This window comes from Etheostoma cragini, chromosome 21, assembly GCF_013103735.1.
Source record: "Etheostoma cragini isolate CJK2018 chromosome 21, CSU_Ecrag_1.0, whole genome shotgun sequence".
Lineage (NCBI taxonomy): Eukaryota > Metazoa > Chordata > Actinopteri > Perciformes > Percidae > Etheostoma > Etheostoma cragini.
The window spans coordinates 11664931-11688033 of NC_048427.1; the positions used below are offsets into that span (position 1 = coordinate 11664931).

Consider the following 23103-nt stretch of genomic DNA (forward strand, 5'->3'; position numbering starts at 1 on the left):
TATGTTTGTGATTGGTCGAGGTTGCCGTCACTCACTACTCCACTCTCTCCTGACCACCTCCCCGTCTCTCCACAGACTGTACGGCCCAAGCGAGGATTTTCGCGAAAACATCAACCGCAAACTGCTTAGCAGTGCCAGCAGGAACGTTACTACGACGAACGGAACCCGGCGCTATGGCTCCAACGGCATGACAGCCGAGTCGATGGCGTTTTAAAAGTTGGATAACGGTCTTTGGTCTTAAAAAGGAGACGTCAGAAGCTTAAAGCAGATTTTACGGCAATGAATACGGTATCACTTGTTAGATAGAACGAAAGACAGAGAGAGGGGGGGCCAAAGTGGACTCCCTCCCTCGGTTGAGCCGTTTCGCCCGATGGAGGCTGACGGGACCTTTGCAGTGAGCTCGAGGCCCGGAATGTTACCTGTGAAACGTCGACACCTCGTTGGAGGACGTAATTAAGGAAAATACCGCGCACACCTGTCTGCGCTTCCGAAGAATTGTCAACTTCTTAGCATACAAGAACAAAAGTCATCTGGTCAACGTTAGCTGCGGGTGGCGTCCCCCTCGCGCAAGATGACTATCATAGATATCACTTAACGAGGGTTCTTCGCCGCCTCAGGTACAGCACAGGTGGACAGCACACTGAAGCTGATTCATGGACTTCACGTCTTTCTTCTGATGGCTTTGTTTTAAAAAGTTGACTCCAACTCATTTGGCTGCGAGAGTTGAGCAGTTTGTGTCTTTCAAAACAAGAACTTCCTGGATTTATTTTCTCATCAAGTGTCACCTTTTTCGCCAACCATGTCATTCAAAGACAATCCCTGTCGGAAATTCCAAGCCAACATTTTCAACAAAAGTAAATGCCAGAACTGCTTCAAGCCCAGAGAGTCACATTTGCTTAATGACGAAGACCTAAACCAGGTGAACTATGTTATTATTGTTTTCAAACTCTGGATATTTCAGATATTTCTATACGACCTATAGTTATTGTTTTTAGCTCAGTGTTTGATGTGCTTAAAACGGTTTGCCATGATTGTGCCAATAGACCATGAAGTGCAAAGGTTAGGTTAATTGGACATAATTAGTGTCCACCCCAAGGGCGAACATTGACCCCAATTCCTGCAGACATAGGCCTCCACTCTGCCCCATGCCTTCCAGCACAGTAGCCTACTATCAACTGCTTTTGTTGAGTCATTTGGGTTACCGTTATTTTTTTAAGTTGCTATGGTGTAGGCTACTATGCTATAAACTCTTCCCTTGGCATTTTGCCTTAGTCATATTTGTTGCCACACTCTGTTGGGAAGTTCACTCTTACAAGAATTGGAGACTGGGTCACGATTACCGTAGCATCACAAATGAAGATCTCCCAATAATGCTTCCTTTTGGACTGCGTTGTTGTATTGGCAGGTTGTGAATGGTGTCATCAGGGCTCACTGAACTCTGATGGCCTATATCATGATCATTTTGGGTGGTAAGCTGTTTACTGGGACAGGTTAAAAGTACCCAGTGTCCAGGCTGTTTACACAAATGACACCTCTGTGACTGTTGTTTCTACAGTTGATAATAATCAAAATAATCTACAGTCTTCTTCATGGCTGGTTGAGGACTGACATCAGGCTAACATTGTACACATTTCTCTGTCATTTCCTTCATCACGACCAATGGCTTCTCTGTTCTAATGGAAACAGTCCTGGGGTTTATTTGTCCTTCTCAGTGGAGTTTCTGACCCACCAGTTGTCAACCTTGTCCTGTGATGACTTCACCCAATGAAAGGTTATCATCAGTGGTCAGAGGCTGAAGACCACGCGGGCCAGCCATGTTGTCAATGTTTGCTACAGTTCTGCTACAAAAAGATACCGAATGCCTGTGGATCTCATCCTGTGTGTATTTTCACCCAGAACCTTTGCCATTCCTTTTGCAGCCCAACTAATTGACCACTCAAAGTCTCATGCTATTTGGTGCAGTATTTCATAGTTATTTATGATGCGGGGTAATAAGAGGTTGGGGTAGCGGAGCTATTGCAAAACGAACACACGCTAACATGCTCAAATAGCTTGATTTAAAACACTAAACCATTGAAGGGTAAAAATGACCCAGATTCACCTTGTCTATTTCTACTTGCAATTCGGGCTGCTGTCAGGTCATGTGAGGAGAGATGGGAAATTTTTCTAAATTGTGCTGCTGAATCTGTGTTTCTCCTTGGGCTTTAGACCACAGCAAGGAGGAAGCTTCTGTCCCAGTATCTGTGGGATTCCCGCAGTTTCATTATCAAATAACTTTGTCTCAACTATTGCGTGCTTTTCCTGTGTGTCACCCCTCTTTGTCTTTCAACATTTGGTTGTTGTTTCCCTGCACAAAATCTTTGACTGTCCAAGGCTACAGTCGGGACTTCTGATAGAAAATTCCTTTTTTGTCATGTTGTTTACAAAGTCACTGAGCTGAGAAATGTGCTCTACCTCCTATAATCAAAGTGAAAGAGGATTTAATGGTGGATTATACTAGGCTTTACATGGGATGAAGTTATGACAGTAATCAAAACCAACAATAAAGGGACATAGCAATGCCAGACATCTGTAAATGTCAGAGCAATTTGACTTGATTTGTAGGCTGTTGTTCCACAGACTCGGGAGAGCAGTTAGGTTACGTCATGTACCTTGTTTGCTAAGCTCTTTAGGTGAAGGTAAGATTTGATTATAGACATTTTAGTCGAATTTTAGCTCCTGTACACACTGCCCTGCAGTGGTTATGCAGGGCTTTTTTGGCTTAGCAAACAAATGCTGACTGCTAGTATGGCTAGAGTTCAAGTATGTACCCATCTGAACGATTTAAGAAAGACGGCCAGGCCAATGTGCATTTCTCTGTGCAAGTTTGAATTGCAAATCTGTAGCCACAAAAGCTCTCAGACTGTACCGCTTCGCTCTCCTGTTTCTCATCCACTGTTTTTCTTGCTAACTTCGGCCTCTTGCTGCCTCCTCCACCCACCAGTCCACCCACTTAGAGGATCAGAGGGAAAATCATGTGTGTTAGCCTTTCCTTTTTTTATTTTTTTCCTCCCACGGCAGCATGGTGCTCTGGAATATAGCCAGCTGGAGAATACTAATACAATCTTCCCCAGTGTTGAACTAAAGTACTTGTGTGTCTGTGTCATCCTGTCTGATATTGGGACACAGGTTGAAGTCTAAACTAGGGACTAGCCTCTAGTTATATCTAAAGTGAATTCAAATGTGCACAATTGAACTGTTAATCAATATGTTAATGAGCTTGTTTCAGTGTTTGCTTTCAAGACTGTAATTGTGTTTCTCCCTTACCAGGCCAAACCCATTTATGGTGGATGGTTGCTGCTGGCGCCAGAGGGAACAAATTTTGACAATCCGTTACATAGATCTCGGGTAAGTGGTTCCTTTGTTGGTCTTGAAACTGATTTATTCTGAAGGTAACATAGTTTTGGCTCTTCACCTCTTTTTGATTGCCTTTTAATAAACATTTGGTGGAACTTCATGAATACAAAGGTGTATTCTTTTAAGGGAACAACTTTCATTGACCCATTGTAGCCTCTGCTCATGCCAAGAGTCAATAGTTGCTGTCCTTCGGATTTTGTGTTAAACAGCTTTGGGAATAAGATGTCTCAAGTTTTTTATTTTTTATTTTTTATTTTTTTTTTCAATCAGGGCTTCTCCAAGGTAGCCTGGTCCTACCAGATTCTCTTACATTTCATTTGTACAGAGAGTTTGGCCTCTCTCCATTGACAAGCGTTAACTTCCTTGAAGGCGTGTACTCTGAAGTTTAAAACTATTAGATCTGCTCAGAGCCACTCTGGATCTGTTTAGTTGTGACATATGTCATGCGCAACAAGAGGGGAGACCGCCAAGGCTTAAATTTAGCATTAGCATTAATCGCGTTAGCCTCATAGCATTAGCCTTAGCCAGCTCCTTCACCACTGATGGAGTGAGCTGAAAAATCAAACTTTTCCCAAAGCCCGTGGGGAGGAGGGCTACAACATCATGGCCACCAACAAAACCCAGAAAAGATTGTACTTGCTTGGGCTTTAACTTCTGGATATTTGGCAGTGTTGCCACAACGGACTGAATGGCTTTACTCGCATCTTTCTCTGCCGCTATCACGGAACTACAACTCTAGTGCACTGCCTCAACGTCATTGTTCTCAGCCACTCCTTCTGTTCGCTGATTGGACCGGTTAAAATTTGAACCCAAGAATATACCGCAAACCCAGACGGTGTGCTGAAGGGAAATGAAAATTGAGTGGAAGTACGTAGGAGGGCGGAGCCAGGCTAGCTCCAAGGGCCAGGTTATTCGAAAAAGGCAATTGGCTTGCCTAGCCCTTCCTTTAATTTCGTTATCCATTCTGCCACTCATTTTTAAATCCGACAAACAGCACGTCTGGCTGTTGTGGCTCCTGTAGCCGTATCATGGATTCAACAGCTTCCGGTGGGAGGCTTGGCCCTTTATCAGAAAATGCCTTATTATCTGGCAATAATGAGACTAATATTGACTTTATTTCACAAATCCTGCTCCCCTAGCATCACGTAATGGGAAAATTGTTCTGTTGCACCGCTTCCTTTATCAGCTCCCAGATTGTGCTGTGGTGGTGGTGCATCCCAAAAAGGAGAAGAGAGAATGTGGGGGAGGAGAAGGAAAAGTCCCAGTTCTCACAGCCACACTGATGGCTTCCATATGGGTTTTGGGAAAAGCACCTCTGAATCCTTCAACCCAACTACTGTCAACAGGCAGCTGCTGCTTTGACATAATCACTGATGTGTTGTGCCTATTATTACGATCGGCTTTTTCCCGCCGGTCTATAATTGGTGGCCTCCAGTGCTGAGGTGAGCAGGTTGGTCAGGTTTTTGACTGACCAACAAACAAGTAACAGACAAAATGTTGGATGACTCATGTTTTAGGCCAGCTTTAGTCTGACAGGTTGCGGGTCTGTGGCTGTATTTTGTCTATCAACAAAACTGTAAGCCACAATTATTACTTAATGGATATGACTGCAGTGTCCTTTTAACATCACCTGTGAAACTTATCAGCACCCCTCTTGAGGCCGCTGTATTTTAGGTTACAAAGTACCTCTCAATATTTAATGGATTGGCCCCAGTTGGAATTGGAGCCCAGGATATTTAACACTGAGACAAAACGGTGCATTAAGATAAGAGGAGGGCAGTGGGGAGCTCATCAAGGCCAATGAGCAAGGAAATTAATGGGAACTTTCACCAAATCCTTTGCACAAAAATCGACAATTACCATTCTAACCAAGCGATCAAACAACTCTCTTGTTTGTGTTGACCTTGTAGTAAAAAAAAACAACAACAACTAAAAACATATGCTGGTATCCATTAACATTGTGTGTTTTGGAACAAAACATGATGGCTAGAGACCAGGTCATGGTTGTGTGCACATAAAACAGATGTGGACATGGTCAGTGTTATCGGATGTAATATTGTGTACTGCCGTGTAAAGATGTCAGTCTTCCTCAGTAATACCTTTTTAATTACATTATTTATTTTTGTTATATTCAAATAATATTTGTATATTAAATGCTCATTAGAGGGACTGCCAACATTAGCCTGGCCTTGAAGGGGATTTACGCCATGGCGCATTGCATTTCTGGCACGCCGCTTTCTGTTTACGTTATTTTCCACCACGCACACAGCAACAAACGCAAATCTGAAGAGAAACATTATCTAAAGAGTGTAGTGAAGCTGCTTTTTTGTAAAGGCCAGCGATGCTCGGTTAGCGCTCGAAGGGGGTCTCGCCCAGGGTGTAATTCAATATAGAACTGTCACTGTTGCTAAGCCTGTGATGTGGTTAAAAAGTGTGCCACGAACTGAGATGCCAATGCATGGCAACTCCTTGTGTATTTACTGTTTGTATGTGCACCAGTGTAGAGGCTATGTCTTTATACACAGAGGTGTGTACTATATAAGGAATAATTACAGATTCAATAATATTAATAAATGCTTTATTTTACTGTATTTATAATAATGTATAAGAGATCTAATAAAGAAATCTGGCTTTCTAAAATATCTATCCATACGTGTAACATCATTTGTTAAATTGTTATGGCTAACATTGGCTAATGTAATATAAACAGCTTTCAAACCCTTTCTAAATATTGGCCCATTTTCACACAATGCTTCATCCTTCTGATGTGCCTTACTCTTGGGATTGTTCTGACAGCTATGTGACCGTGTCAGTAATTCAAGAATTCTTCTATATATATATTTTTTCCAACAGAAATGGCAGAGGAGGTTCTTCATCCTTTACGAGCACGGCTTACTTCGCTATGCCCTGGACGAAATGGTGAGTGAAAGCCTTCCTCCCGTTTGCTTCTGAGTTTTGTTTGCTTTGACACCAGCGTTGTCTCTCATACAGCAGAGTATTTTGCAAAGGTGTTGAACACTAAGCTAACTAGCATAGCGGTGTCAAAAGGAAAGTGACACCACATGTTGTTGACACTAAAAGTTATGTGCACACAAGCTGTGTTGTACAAGAGCCTTATGGCAACTTCCTGTTCTGAAAGAAAAACTGGAAAAACCACTCAATGCTAAGGAGACTGTCTTTAATACTCTTTATTGAGGTCAGTAGTCTAATATCTATCAATAATTACAAAATGAATATGTAGACTGACTATTTGTCAAGGTCACTCGTTTGTATACTCTATTGTTTTGGGGTTCTATATACACTGCAGCATGTGGGAACGCTGAATATTGATTGACCAAAAGCAGCGCTTACCAGTGTTTTTTTTTTTCTCTATGTGGATGTGCTTTAAAATGAGGTGAAAGCAGCAACAGTAGTTGAAACAGCACTTGCTTTGTAGCTATTGACCCTTTCATACTGTATGTGGCCTTGTCTGGCAGAGGAGAGCGATGCTGGGGGTTTATGTAATATAAACAGCAGAAGATAGGATGCTGTTTAGATTTTTTTCTTCTTTTTTTGCCCTTCAGGATCTTTTCATTCCCACTATAGAAATCTGCTAACAGTTTAATGGCAAGGCTACTATTTGCGTAGCGCATCCAATGTGCAGTTAAACCGAGGATTGTATTGTACCAAAAATGGCCATAATGTTGTCTTTAAACTGGAGCCAGTACATTGGCTTTGTGAGGCTCTGATGGAGAATGATGACACCAGAAAAAAGGATGGATGATGTGTTTACTGGAAGAGACAAAGGAAAGAGGAGGATGTCCTCCTTCCATTCATCGTTCTCTCTGGATGTCACTCTTCATCTTTTCATCTGCACTCTGAATGCAGGATCTAAAGGAGAAGGGGGGTGGCAAGGGTCTGAAGCTGGAAATATCAAGTGGCACTAAATATAGAAACTCACTTGTCACAATAAACACATTAGAATAATTGTTTTGTGTTGGATGAACAGCTGCACTAACTTGACTAATTCTTTGTGGACAAAGAAGTAAAAGGAGTAATTGGACTGTTTTGATGTATGACATTGGTTAGGTTTGGAATCTGTGAGTGGTGTTCTAGGATTTTAAAAACTTTTACTTTAATGGACAGCATAGATGACGACTTAAAATACGTTTAATTTAATGCTGAAACATTGTGTGAAGCTACAATAAATATTAACACTGGAACATTTTGACTGCGTGAAGAATTTTCTTTTATTCCAGTGATAAATCCGAAGGTTTTTTTTTTTTTTTTTGCCTTTTTTGTTAAAAGTGGTCTGAGCTTTGCCATTATTGCACCATTTCATTTGCAGTGATACTGAAACTTAATTCCACCATTGATGCGCAGTAGGCTATTTGTACACACTGGATGATGGGTATGGTTTTGAAATTTGATACACAGCTACAAAGTATGCAGTAGTATGCTTTTAACATTTGGTTAAATGTTTAATGAAAAAATTCTTCAGATTGCTAAACTCAACATTCCATACAAGAAGGAGGCCAATATAAAGATCAGTTTAAATGCTGTATTGTAAATGACATCAGGTCAAATCTAAAGACTGCCAGCATTCGCCAGTATAACGTTGCTCCAGACCACATCAGAGCCCCCATCTTAGAGAAATGGTTGGGGTTGTAGATGAGGAGGTGCCCCTCTGTTTTCCTCTCGGCCCAGTTTTATGGCTCTTGTGTCTTGGCTCTTAACGAAACCCAGATGGACTGCGGTCCCAACCTGCAGGATGTGGCATGGCTCTGGGGGAAAGAAATGGGTTAGCAGAAGCATGGGAGAGATCAGAGTTCTTGAAGCCATCGATTTGGGGTTGCCCACCTATGGTGAACACCCAACACGACGCACCACTGCCATCATTTTATGCTAAGAGCAGCTATGGCTTTCACAAGCTATGTGCAAGAGACAAGTGGTCAAAAGAAGACAATGTAGCTACAGTGAGAACTAGATAAAGAAACTTTCTGTTCTGATTGGAAGGGTGGAGTGAGTGTGAATGGCTAAAAATGGTGGCCTGCATAGAACATGTGCTGCCATGCAAGGCTGATGTGTTAGTGCGGCTTTCATGGTTCGTTCTCGACATAGGCCTCCGAAAAAGGGAGTTGAAATGTGTTGGTTCCAAAATAGTTAACTTAATGTTAGCACTGTACATTTAATTAGCTGTAAACATGGACATTAGAAAACTGTACTGCAAAAGGCCACTGTCAATTCAGTGTCCATTATTTGCTGAATGTACAAGCTAGATTTTCCCATAGCAACCCAATGCAGTTATTTCAGGGGAGCGTTGCCAGGGCAACATGTTTTGTCTCTTTGTCCAGGAACCGTTAACCATGGCATGTGTAACGTGGGACAGAGTTATTCTCTGTTTTGCGGAGAGCTCTGGCTGTCTCTGTCCTGACTGTATTGATACAGGACAGAACACTCTGGAAGCAAAGCACGAGTGTGTGGGCTGAGGTTGTCTCTAGGCTCAGTCATATAGGGAGGAAACCGTAGTCCAGTAGCTGTAGGAAAAAAACATCAGACACAGAATCAAAACTAATGTGCAAGGCTGGACGAGACAGAATTGTAGTTTGCGTGGGACTGAATGCACCTGGTGCTCGACTGCAGAAGCCGTGTCAGGAACAGGTGTCGCAAGGTTTGACAAACCCCTCAGCTTTTAGTTGTCTAGAGTTAACACTGTTGAGAGAGAATGGTCTCCTGATCAGTTAGAGTTTAGGTAAAGAAAAATGAACATCATGAACAGAGGTAGCCCCAACACAACTGTGTAAAGGCTGTTCAAGTTGTTTAAGTGATGTGAAAAACACACACGCACAAAATCCATTATCGCCTCGAGGTGTGGGCATGTATGTGGGTGTAAAAGAATTTTCCAGCTCCACAAAGCCACTTTAAAGACATCAGTGCAAGTTTAATTGATCAACACCCACACTCTAATAACTGCTTTGCTGTGCAGTCCTAAATACTGCACATTGCACCTAGCTGCTGTTGACCCGTTCTAACTGACACGCTTGCACCCGTACGTACAGTACATACTGTCATCATATGATCTAGGCTTATATATTTCCATTTGTCTCAATCTCTGTTTTGGGCTCTGAGCTCACACTAAATCCCAGCCTAAGTCTTTGCACTGAAACTCTTTTATTACTGTTGACTGTGCATTGTGTACATTTGCTCTGTTTATTTGGAGGCCGTTAGAAAAGATGCTGAACACTTTGTTTTTTCTCTCTAATGCACAGAATACCTTTAAATAAATTGAGGCTACCTATTGAGTTGCACTGCACAAAAGGCCTATTCACAGACGTTTTAATTGCAATCGCTTTTAGACTGTATTGTAGTTGACTGTCCGTACCAAAGCCATATCCCTTGGATGTTCCAAGAAGAACATAATGTTTTTATGACGTTTCGGCTGTTGAAATCATTCTTATTTCCTCTTGGCTCAATTAATTCCCCGTCTCTACCGGAATTGAAATGATAGACACCTGCCCCATAGCACAGCCCCAAGAACCAAGAGAGTTTTGACAAACGTCCCTCCATTTCCCACATATTTGTGCATTCTTTTAACTTGAGACACACTATTTTATTGCCTCTCTCCTGAATCTTCCAGACATGAGCATATACAACCTCAGCAGGTGTTTGCCCTTAGACTTGTAAGACCCTTTTGACATGCTGAAACATGAAATTCAGTGCTATTTCAACCAATTTTGAGAAGCTTTTGTCTTGTTGGTTTGGGAATGAGGAGAGGTTTCTAGGGAATGGATGAGTGGGCGGGGCCTCTGAGCTGCGTTGTTACCTTCAGGCACTCTATGCAGGGAATAAGTGGAGGCTTATAGGGGAGCTCCAGTCTTCCACTGACAGCAAGCCATGGGAAACAGAGTGGAGAGGGAAGTAAAGACTGATAAGTGTTAAAGTACAAGATGGAGAGATGGATCATTTAGGATTAAAAGGTGGATTAAAAGAAGCAGAGGATTTACAAAGGGAAAGAATAATTGAAATATCAGTCACAGCTCGTGTTGATAAAATGGTGTAAACCCTTACTATTGGATCATTGTGGATTGTTTACTAAGTGTGGGTCCTGGGTGAGGCGTGTGTTGGTTTTGTAGAGATATGGTGCGTGAGAGTCTTCTTTAACCTCTGCCCTTCCTTCCCCATGGTTCCAGTAGGAACTGATCTGCTGGAATGTAAACAGCCATGGATTACAGTGGGGTCACTGTTCCCATTGCACAAAGCCAAAAAAAACATGGGAACAGCCATTCATACAACTTGTAATCATCAGTCTAGAATACTGTAACTGCCACTCAACCCCACATCCCGAAGCTGTCGCCCAGTTTACTATATTTATAAAATATGTTTTCTCATTTACAGAAATTTCACTGTTTGATCCCAGGAATTCCCAAGTTGTTGGCTGGGGATGACTGACCACAATGAGGGTGCAAAACTCAGGGCATTATCCTCTCCAGATAAAGCAATCACTGTGCAGGTATCACGGCCAACGAGAATGGTTCGAGAGTGCAGCAACAAATACATTAACCCTCGGCAGCTTTCCCACCCACCAAATCCGTTCTAATTGAGTGTAATTCCATAACTTAATTATTTGCTTAATTATGCCAGCATGCATTGATTGTTAATTGACACACATAATTAGATCACACAATTGGAAGATGTAGCAACACTGTGAACGCATTGCCTGTTGTCCTGTCACTGACTACCAGGGTGGCAGTCTACATCCTCCATCCTCCAGGGTTGATCTCACGAGAGATGGTTGACCTAAAACAGAATTGACTACAGCTTCTAGAAAAAAATCTGACAAGAAGAAATTTGGTAGTCTCTGAAGAGATCGTACATCCCTAATAATAAAGAAAAGCTTCTTATCCACCAGCTTAAATTGATCGCTAATCAAGGTCCTTGCTGTCCTCCAAGTGACCCAATATGCATGTCCACTTTGCTTTCTGAAGTGACATGAGTTTACTATTATCAGGAGAGTATTATTAAGTTGAATACAATGAAAGGTCTCATGTACGATGGGCTAGGTTGTGTTTTCACTGGATTAATGACCAATCTGGCTCTCTCTTGGACTTTTGGTCTTACTTTGCAGTTTCCTTCTTATCAGTGCTCTTTAGTTTTTGCCTTGGTTTTGGTCACTACATCATTGTGGATGTGGCTAAGATCTAATCTTATCTCTACTTGTTCACTGTTTGAATACTTTAACTTCTTAAGTCAAAAGTACATTAACCATGTCTTGCTCAGGACTAAGTCTGCTCTCTAAACATGAGTTTGGCCCGGGCGTAAGCAACTATTCAAACTTTATTGTGGTCTTGTTCTAAACTTGTAAGAATCACATTCGAAAGACAGGGAGACATTTTCATGCTTTCCAACTGGCCTCCCCATTACCCGCTCTTATTCTACATTTGTTTGTGTGTGTGTTGCATAGCCAAAAAGGCCTAATGAGTCTAAAAATAATGGCTTCAAATTACAGTCAATAAAACAGCCGTGTTCGTGTGCGCGTGTGCGTGTGTGGGGACAGAGAGAGAAAAAAAGCTGCCCCTCTTTGTATGGATGAGCAGAAAGTGTTCCTATTGAAAATGGGACTACATTCATTAACACGTTGACCTGGAAATGCATAGACAAATGGGTGCAGACCACATCAGTAAGTAAGTTTTGTCTTCCCTTATCGTATCAAACATGAAAACTCCCACAACTGCTTATAAGGTTCTACTTGAACTTTGTAGGTTGTAAGTAAGTAGAGACAGTCCTTGAGGTCAACCCTGTGGTCTATTATATTGGTGTTCACTGTTGCGTGACTTGTGGAAAGAATCGTATAACACAGGGCACTAGGTCTATCAGCACCAGAGTAAAATAGTACTATATTGCTCATAGCAAAGGGCTTCTCATAAGGTATCAGCTTTCTATTCATGCGGGATTCCAGTTCATGGTGAACTTGTACTCTTTTAACTTTCTCTTGGTGAATATGATTGTCATGTTGGGTTTAGCCAAAGGGTTGATGGTGGTCCACTGTTGCGCCATTGTGAGAAGGTTCTTTTGTTTCTTTTTTTTTAGGATGTCTTTTTTTTACCATCATTTGGTTTGTTCGTTCTACCCTCCTTCATTTTCTTGTTCTTTTTAATGATTTCCAGCTATTCATTATCCAGAGAAAGGCTGGCTCCAGGAGGCTTTGGCTAAACCAGTGTCCACTCTCACTTGCATGGACCCCACTTTGACTTTCCCATTACTCAGTCCGATTCACTTTCCCTTTCTTTTACCTCATTTTCTGCCACTCTCTCGCATCTCCTCTCTCTCATTCCTGTTCTCTCTGGCCAATAAATCATTTGTGTTGGGAGAGAGCGGCCAGCAGTATTGTGTAACTTCTCTCCCCCCTAACCCTCCCCTTGTCTATAAAGCCCAACATGCTCTGACTGACTGCTCGCTCAGTTTGTTCTAAACACTACTCCGAACACTCCCAAAAGGTTTCATTTAAAGCATCAGGTTGAGAGGTTAGCCAGCTGTAAGACAGGCACTAATAAAACAGTGGGGTAGATGGCTAAGTGTCTGCATGTGCGATAGTGGGGCTTTAGGGACACTGAGACATAAGTGGATGTAGTACTATTTTGAACTACCCACAGATGCACACTGCAGCCCACTAGTATATTGAGGTCAAATTTGTGATTCAATTTAACACTCGGTTACACGCTTTCTCCTCATTGGCTCTTCTGTGTGTTGTTAATTGGTTGTGGGGACGAATGATGATTTTATTAGTTACATCACTGCAGTAAGTATGCTGTTGCCTTATGATGGCCTGCAGTTTAATGTCTTGCAACAGGTGCAGGTGGATTGGATGACCTTTAACCTTTCACCTCAGCTTGGTGACCTACCAATACAACCAACTGTTAAGGTCAGAACTTTGCAGTCAAGATATATTTGTTGGATAGAAAGTTCAGCCTTTGATTTGGGTCTGTTGATGTTTTGTGTGAGCCCAATAGCAAGAGTAAAACCTACATGTCATGGTAGACATATGTAGATAAAACAATATTTAATATACAAGTGAATGTATTTTCCAGTAGAAGCTTTTTCTACTATTTCTAAGCCTTATTAAGTCATTATTGTAAATCCCACATAAACTCCAACGTAAGTATGTTTGCTTGTTGCTAATTGTTGTTGGGTGAGCCACTTGCTTGCTCTTTGATAATGACCCACTACAACTTCCTCAGGACCTGGCTAAATATTCCCATTTCAAGCTGCCATGGTCTGGCCTACCTCCAGCGTCCGCACCTAATCAGCTTAGTGCTCTCCCCTCTGGGCTTTCTCTCAGCTTTAAAGAGAAAAGAACAAAAAACACTGCTTTCTATTAAATAGACTGCTTTTGCGATATGAACTATTCTTTTTTTATTTCTATTTTTTAAAGCGTAAAACTGACTTTTAATATGCCATGAACAAATGCTTGGTCACATTATTGGTATTGCTAATTTATGGTTTAAGATATTGTCTGGTTTAACCATAAATGTGTCAATTGCACACAGTATTATATATATTTTTTTCAATCTTTTGTTTTTGTTAAAACTTGATGCTTTCAGTAAGTTTATTTTTGTGAAACAATTAAACGGTTTTGTAGAAAACCATTTATTCTCAGGAAAGTTGGGAATCATAGGATGTATTTTGGGGGGTTTTGGTAAGGGAACTCGAGGACTGTACAGAGTACATTTTGAATTTTCAGTGTTAACCAGTCCTAAAACATATAAAGACACCTGGAAATTAATTGTATCATCTGGTTAATCTTCTTTTAGCCTCTAAAGTGATCTGCTGTGCTGTCAGCAGGGTTTGGGCAGGTTAACTGCTAACAACCAGACCTCGGCCTGTAGGTATCTTCAGCACTGGAAAAACAGCTAGCTCAAAAACCGAGGTGTTAGCTGAATTCCCAAAGGAACACTTTCCATCCCTCCCCCATTTTCCCTTTCCTTCTGCCTGATGGGCTAATTTGCGTTGACTTTGCAAGGCTTTGGCAGATTTGCAGTCATTATCAGAAAGGTAGCTGACTGCAGGACTGTAATCTCTTCACATAGCGTAGACTGAGTTGCAAAAACTAGCTTCTTGTTAATTGTGTTGAATGAGTGAAACATATTTCTGTGCCTCTTGTATTTTGATAAAAATAGTTTTTTATTCGGACCCTGCAACTTTATTATAGCAACAGCATATAATGGCTGGCTATTCACCTTGGCCTTCTTTACAAAGTGCTGTGTCAGAGCACCGCATGGGCCGCTGCAGTAATCCAGACACTGCTGTTATGGGGCATGCTGGGATCTAGGAACAGCTGCTGCAAGTCAAGGATTTACTTCTTTATAAGTCAGTGAGTGTTTGGCACTCTGTTGGAATTGAAGAACAGCACTGGTTAATAGTGGTGTATAAACCAGTAAACTAATAAAACACAGTTTAATGCGCAGGTTTTTCCAATTGTAATGATTATTGGCCTTTGTCGAGTAACTGATGCAATTAGCTGGTGCGTGCTGTTCGGTGTTTTATTTAGGACCTGTTCCTGTTATCAGTGTGACATGCATTTGTGTGTTCTGTGCCAAGGCAAGGGATTTAGATAAGCCTCACTTTCCTGCCTCCGTGGTCCACTACCCTGGCAGGCATAGCTGTTGATTGCGATGGGCATGCTTGGTGACCGTACATATCAGATTTTGTCATTTTTGCACCCACCACACCAAAAAAACACAACAAAAACACAGCCGTTCTGCTGCTGCTGGCTGCACTCTTCTTTCCTTTTTGTAGCTCCTCTCTCTAACTCGGATGTCACGTCACATTGCCAACGTGGCAGATGGATCCATAAAGCAGGACATAGTGGCTCATGTCTAATGCTTTCTTCTTTTTCATAAAGCGTGTCGGACATGACATATTTTTTTATATACGTATTTATTCATTTACATCAGTTAGCTACCGGACAGCGTCTCTGCGAAAGAGAAGAAAAAAAATGTACGCAGAACTTCTGAAAATGCACTTCCGAGTCAAACCAAAATGACGCCCATGCTGACTGGGATGTGTGACAAAAACTAAAATGTTTCACAAAACCTCATTTTAATGATGGCAAATAGTAACAAACATAAGACTGAACTGTGGTGACTCACGCAGCTTATGTAGCCATCTATCGTGTACGGTACTTTTTGACTAAAAGTAACCTCTTTGTATACTTTAAAATAACTCGACAATTTAAAAGTTGAACATATTGGCAAACCAAAATGTCAATTTATGAAATTAATTTCATTAATAGCGCTCAGCCGTAGTTAGCACTGATAGTGGAGGGTAAACGGGACTGATAAGTGGCGTGAGCTGACATAGCGTTATCGTTCTTCACAGATGAGTGAAGAAAAACAGTTACAAGACAAATTTTAACACAGTAATTGAAGTGAGAACAGTTAATATTATTAGGCATACGTTTAGGTGTGCAGAGAGTTAGATAGGAAAAAGTTATCAGTCTGGAAAACCTCACACCCCCACAATCTACTTAGTCTGAGCCAACGCAACATGACACTCAATCATAGCACCTGTTTCTCCAGCCTATCCACTCTTTAACCATCATCAAACACAAACTGATTTCTCGAACTGTGTTTTGCAATTATTAATTTGTAATATACATGTGATCGATAATGCTTTTACAATTACAGTGCTGTAGAAGTTGAATAGGAAAACAATGTATGATAGTTTAATTAGGGATACATACATGAATTTAATTACTCTGGGCCATCCTAGACTCTGTTAGAAAAGAATCCTGCTATCCTAGCAGAGAAAATGCTCTTCATCCTCCAACTCTTCCTCGTCTTCCTCCTCCTCTGCATTTGTCGACTCCTGGCCTCCTAACACAGCATCGAACCACCCACATCCTCTCACCAGTCTCCATAAGAGGAGCAGCACTGCTACCACCCACAATCCTCTCTGAAATACCTAGTACAAATATGTGTGGTTTTTGAATTTCTTTCTCCAAATATTGGGTCAATACAACGCTCTCGCAGTTAGCCTTTACTGCGGTGCTGCTGTTGTGTAACCAAGCATTCATCTGCACGTCTTAAATGCATACCAGTGGAGTGAGGTGTATCTGAGAACGCCTGGAGGACTGTACTTGGCCCTACAACCGAGATGTCAGATATCCCCCTTATGGTTTAGTCAGATTTTATAGAGCTATGTGTTTGTCTGCAGTAGAGCAAGGAATAGGGTCGTTATTATAGCTGAGACTAAGGAAAATGCCACGTGTGATTGTACTGGTCTAATGAGGACTATGGGACAGTAATGATTGTTATAGAGATGCACCAATTGACCGGATGGTGAACAGACTATGCTATAAATAAATAACATTGTAAAGGCTACCATACACAGTGCATACAAATTGTATACAGGGTAGCAAATAACAATAAACCCACTATTAATTACATTATCTTAATGCAGTGTAACTATTGTAGCATGTAGGCCTAAATAATGCACTTAAAATACAGATGTGAGCAAGGGTGTTCAACAATCGCTGTTAAATTGAATCAATAGCCACATGCAACCTAGCTAGCAGGTGAAGAACACAAACAACGAAATCACTAGCTAACAATGAACTAACAACATTATACAACTTACAGTTCTCTCACTTACACATAATATCCCCTGGCCAGTTATTCCTCTTTTCTTTTTCTTCTTTCACTTTTCTGCCGGGTGGCACATGTCCGCTCGCGTTGTGAAGCGTGTCTGTGCTATTCCGACATGCACTCTAACAATCACTGCTTATAGATGGCCTTTTGTACAAATGCATTACCTGTTTTCATACAGAAGTTTAGATTGCTAAATATATAAAAAAGGTTTTTGTTGGATGTGAAAAGGAAACTGTTCTTCCATAACATTGCATTTTAGATGTGTGAATTTCCCACACAAGGAGTAATTTATAGTTATATTTTATTTATATATAAATTGTATATACTGTGTATATATTTTTATGTAAATATTTGTGTGTGCTTTAAAGTGGTTAGAAAAAATGAAATCGGAATTGGCTAAAATCAATATTTGCAGGTCAAACTCAGTGAAAAAATTGGAAATCAAAATCGGCCTAGAAAATTGTAATCCGTGCATCTCTAGGTTATAATCTTATCCAAACTACACTCTCATTCCTAGTTTCTGGCCTGATTGCAATACATATATCTTTGTTTGTATGATTATTGTGGAATTGGGAAGAGGAGAGCGAGACCGTGGCTTTATGTGTCTGTAGCAAGACTAGAGGTGACTCCATCCGTCTGGTACCTGAGGACATTTCCCCTCAGCTGGATGTTGACCTGCTCACTGATATCAAAAATGTGTTTACCTCTGTTGTCCTAAGTTGCTACGGAAAGCTATATTGCATAATGGCTGTTAGCATTAACGAGCAGAGGATGCTGGACCCTGAAAAGACCTGATCCTAGGCCATGTTCATGAGTCACGATGACTCAGTGCCAGTTCCACAGCTTTCCTTTTGGCTTCCATGTCTTTAATGATCAAAGTAAAATGGCTTTAGATGCAGGGTGATGAACTTGAGGATCCTGCTGTTGCACGTCTAAAAGAAGAGTAATGTTGACTTAACGAGTGATGATGCAGCTTTTGCATTCGTCACCACCAACATTGGCAGACAAACTGGCACCCAATACCAAATAACCAGATGTTTTTGATCAACTCACAGGTGTTATATTGCTATCATAACTAACACAGACATTGAGCAACATTTTAGGTGCATTCATACTGATAGAAAAGGAATGAGAGAAATGAGGTTAATATGTGACTCAATCACATGGTTAAATGCCATTTCCTTCCCTCATGCTCCTCACTGAGTCAGTTTAGCGGCACTTTTACTTTCCATGACTAGAAATTAGTTCGTCAAACCCCAAAATGGTGATGGCAGAGGAAGAGAATTTGCTTCTCAACCAAAATTGAGAGTAGACCAGCTGCCAAAAGAAGCAAATATTTTTCCCGCTGTGTCATAAGGGAGAATGGGATGTTTGGCTAAGCTGCGGAATGGCCAAGAGTGAAGAAGGCCAAGGTCGCAAATGCATGCTAATTACCGTTTTTCAAACAGAGAGTTGGATCCTAATGAACAATTTTGCAATGATACACGCCATCTGGACAGAGATCACAAGACGTACGAATTCTATAAGGTAAGGAGAGAAGAGATGCAGTGGATCAATTGTACCTCCTAAGTGGGTAAACTGGAAACCAAATCTCTTTCTGATTTGTCCCTGTCTTCCCTTGAGACACCATGTCTCCCATTCAGACAGTATGCATATTATTGTCTGAACAACTTCAGAGACTAGAATAAGTTTATGCTGGCTTCATAATTTCCATGCTCTGATCACAAAAGGACACTTGTTTGGGCCTCTTGTCTCTCGGTCATTTCCTTGTTGAGGGTTAAGGGGAGGAGTGGCTCTGTGGACTGTGGCGGCTGACAATCCCACATTGTGTGAAGTGCTGCTGCTTCACAAAGGGCCTATTGTGGAGAGCGGTGGCCTGTGAAGAGGGGACCGGGTCTAGGCTAGGTGACGGAGAGGTGTGTGTTCGTGGGGCCTGGGTCTGGGGGCTTGAGATGCGGTGGCTGGCCCAGAGTAGGGGCGTGTTTTTGCGTTCAGTTGACAGTGCTGAGGCAGGGAGGGTGCACATGTGTGTCATCTACTGTACTTCTACACAACCACCTACTTATATAAACTCATTTTCTCTCTCTCGCTCTCAAACTGAGAAGCTTTATGAAAATAGGTTTTTAATCAGAGCTGTTGTCAATCTGACTTAATTTCTGGATCCAAGAGGATCCAATGCTGTGATTATGAAACTGGGGGCTTAAGCTGCTTGTACAACTGTTCCCAGAATTTGAAATATTTTGCTGTTTATCCTACTGACTCCAAATCAAGGACAAGCCCACATGTGTGGTGTACTTTAGATTTGTTTATTTGACAGATGGCCTCGCAGTCAGAGTCCACCAAACCCCTTATTTACAGCTGTTCTCGTTGACCACCAGATTGAGACTTTAATCTCCCGTTTTCTCACCCTCTGTCCCCACACCTCCATGTCTGAGAGTGACAGGGCCCTCAGGTCAAGCTGACGCCAGTCTCTCTGTCCAGTCTGAAGCAGACCTAGATCCTCGCCCAGCTGTCCCAAGGTCTATTTGTCCGTCTGACAAGCCCGGCTGCTTCCCCGGCCTCTCACCATAGTTTCAAGAGCCCTTCGGTGACGGACCATTTTAAAGCCATGTGCATAAGAAGTTGAACCAAAAGATAATGGCCAACTGCCTCTGTGGGACTCTTGTCTTACCATGGTATTTACTTGTTGCTCCATGCTGCCTTAAATCTTTCTTTTACTCTATAGTTGAACCAACCTATTGTCCTTGTTCCAAATTGCTGTGCCAAATTTTGAGTGTGCTGTCTGCTACAATATAGACGGTGGTAAAAGAGTTGAGAATGAAAGTGACCTTTAACAGTAACGAAGTAAACTGGGCCTCTCATCTTCCCTCAGGGTTGGATTACCACAAACTGTTAACTATTGACTTCTCTGTCCACATTAGAGGCTTCAATTGCTCTTTTGCTGACAGGCTATGGTTACGCTGCACAGATTGGGTCCTTAAGTTAGATTTATTTGGTCACTAGCAAACATGAGTGTGATACCTTTTAATTTTCTTCCCAGCTCTATCTCCTAATATAATCCGAATTGATGAGGGCTGTAATTTATCATCTGTGGCTACCTGGTACTTATAGCTTGGAACCACTCTGGTATTTTGGTGTCTGTAATTCTGCCTGTATGTTTAGTGCAGTGAAGGTAGGGCCCAAAAGCTGTTCAAACAGCCACCCATGCTCAGTGAGCTTAGTTGTGCAGTACTTATTTATTTCATTGAACAAATATAAATCCTTCAGTCAGTCAACATAAGATTATCAAGGCTTCTCCCTATGCTTGCGTAAGTCATTCGGAGGTCAGACTAATCAAAAATCCGTTTTCTGAGCTAGTAATATTTGTGTGGAACTATTTGCCTTCTGAAAGTACTGTATTTCTAAGAATGTAGAATAGTTCTACAAAATATGCATGACCATCACAACAGGTTCACTGGGAGTGATGCAGAGCAATGGACTAAAATTAGATTTTCTTATCTGGTCCAAGTTGAGCTAGCATGTCTCCATTCATTCTAAATGAGCCGTGCCTACATACAAAGCCACTGTTTGCTTACAGAAACCTGCATGTGAAAACCTTAAGTCACTGTACACAAAGTAGTATTGTTGTAGAAGTCCTGCGGTCGCATTATTCATAGCTGACAGATGGCATCCATTTCAGTGTGCACAGTTAGGTTTGCACCTCACAGCTAGGCATCAGATGGATTAAAACCGCTAAGTGAACCCATGAACTTACACGGTTTATAAATGGAACAGACAGCCCTTGCTAGAAAGGGCCTTTCAGGCTCTTTATGTAGTGGCGCAATGTACAACATGACTGTAGATTTGGCCTGAGCGACTGCGATGTACACAGGCTATATTCACATTGGAAGGGATGCAGTGTGAATAATCCAGAAGGAAATAAGTTAATTGATAAATAATGTAAATAAGTATGACTTTTGTATGCTCTTGATTACAATCCTTTTTTAACAGTTGGCTTTTAATCGTGCATCATTATTACGGTGTTGATAATGGACTTTAGCCTGGATTAAGTGGCAGCTATTAAAATCACCCTAATTATTGCCCGAGCGGTAATTTCTTGTACAAATGGAGCTAGTGAAGCATAAAGCTGCAAATATTATGCAATTATACACATTCCTCTCTTTTGCTGAAATTTGTATCACTAGAAACAAACATATTACAGCAAGCCATAACAAGAACATTTGCCTGTGAACAGACTGCGATTATCAGTGTGAGGTTTGCCAAACTTGGCAAGAAAATTGTTGCTGGGGAGGATGGTGTGAAATGACTGACCATGGGGAGGGATATGTGGGCACGTCTGTTTACTTACCCACTTAACGTTTAATCTATGCGTCTCTGTTGTGTCCTCCAGCCCAGCACTCTACCACAGGGTACAATCAACATGAACCAGTGCTCCGATGTCATTGATGGAGAGTCCAGGACAGGTCAGAAGAACTCGCTGTGCATCCTGACACCTGAGAAAGAGCACTTCATACGGGCTGAGTGCAAAGAAATTATCAACGGGTAAGATATAAAGTAATAACCAGGATTGTGATCTGTTAATGTCAGAATAACAAATCGATAACATTATCATTATATCTTCATACTTAATATAAGCCAGGTAAACCTAACTCAGTATGATTTGTGTTGCTTTCTACTTTTGCTTGAGGGGATAGTGATGACAGAGACTCGGACAAGGGAGAATAGTTGTGCGCAGCTGCCAAAACTGCTCTGCTCCCTGCTGCCTCCTTTGGGCTATGCTTTTTCAGAGACTTGCAGTCCACACATTGCAGTGACAGTGCACATTTTTGAACCGTTCCCTCTCTCCAGCCCTCTCCCTGTGTTCACAAACCCCCCACATACTGTACCTGGACACAGATCACAACACAAGCTTTAAGCCTCATAATTGGGTCGTGCGTCTTCTCCACTGCTGCACAATCAAAGTGTGTTTCTGCACTGCACTCTCCCTCCCTTGGCTGTGGCATATATAATACGGCTATTCTTGGGCAACTGTGACTCACAACACCCATCTCCATTTTGCTACCTGCTCTTTCACTGTACACCTCCCACTCGCCTATATTCTGGCTCCCATGTGTTGGTTCTGGGCCATCACACAATCATATTAGCCCTAGCAGAGGTTGCCTTTAGCTAACAGTGGTGTACCAACCAGGATTTACATTTTTGTATTCATTATTTTTTAAATATTAATTTCCATACAAATGACATTGATTTATTATGTTACAGTATATTAGCAGAGCTGCATGGGCATTCATTTATGAATGTGTCACATGTTTCTTTCTACACTATGACTAAGGTATAGTGTGACAATCCACACCAAAGGTTCTCAGTCTTTACAAAGTGGGTGGAGCAGATAAATGACTGACTTAATCATAAAATAGCCAGGGGTTTCTGTATTACATGAGGATTAATGTTCATCTTGATGGCTATTTTCAGATGTAGGCTATATTATAGCCCCAATGAATGATGAGTTATATTTTGTCCACTTAATCATTATTATTGTTAGTCATTTAAGTAGACTAAATCTCTGGACTCTGAACATTTAAGTCTAGTTTTAGAAGACTGTGAATATGCATTTTAGTAAAACTTTAGCAAACTGCATCCGGGTTAGATTTCATCCAAATGATTTTTATTGCATGCATTACCTTTTGTGGAGTGAAAGTAGAATGATGGTGCTACAGTAGAGTATGAAACCACAGTGGCATTGAAAAGCTATGAGTGTGGGAGTATTATTTGTGCTGTGTAGTAAATACTGTATTTCTGCTTTTCAAGCACACAACTAAATCCACCCAAATAATTGGTTATGTTCTCATGAATTGCTTTTTTTTGTAAAGGGCACACACACACACAGCAAAAAAGCAAATGAAATTGATCAAGGAGAGTCAAATGTAACCACACCAGACTTTAAATATGGTCTGTGTTGCCACCTAGAGGATTAGACGGTGACTAAATGTCCTCCTTCGCTGCATTGCCTCACTGTTTTGATATTAAAGGAGGTTTAATTTAGATAACACTGTAGTTGTATCTTTTCTCTGACTCATTTAGT

The 23103-nt window shown here is 41.4% G+C and overlaps 1 protein-coding gene across 2 annotated transcripts in view; it reads left to right on the forward strand.

The window, feature by feature from the left end:
* Nucleotides 1-55: 55 nt before the first annotated feature.
* Nucleotides 56-23103, forward strand: part of si:ch73-103b11.2 (myosin phosphatase Rho-interacting protein) — a 43179-nt gene continuing 20131 nt past the window's right edge. For both annotated transcript variants that reach the window (XM_034860037.1, XM_034860038.1), the window contains exons 1-4: nt 56-919; nt 3310-3387; nt 6250-6315; nt 21412-21563. In XM_034860037.1, coding sequence (XP_034715928.1) covers nt 800-919; nt 3310-3387; nt 6250-6315; nt 21412-21563 — 416 coding nt within the window. In that variant the 5' untranslated portion in view covers nt 56-799. The remainder of the gene's footprint in view (nt 920-3309; nt 3388-6249; nt 6316-21411; nt 21564-23103) is intronic.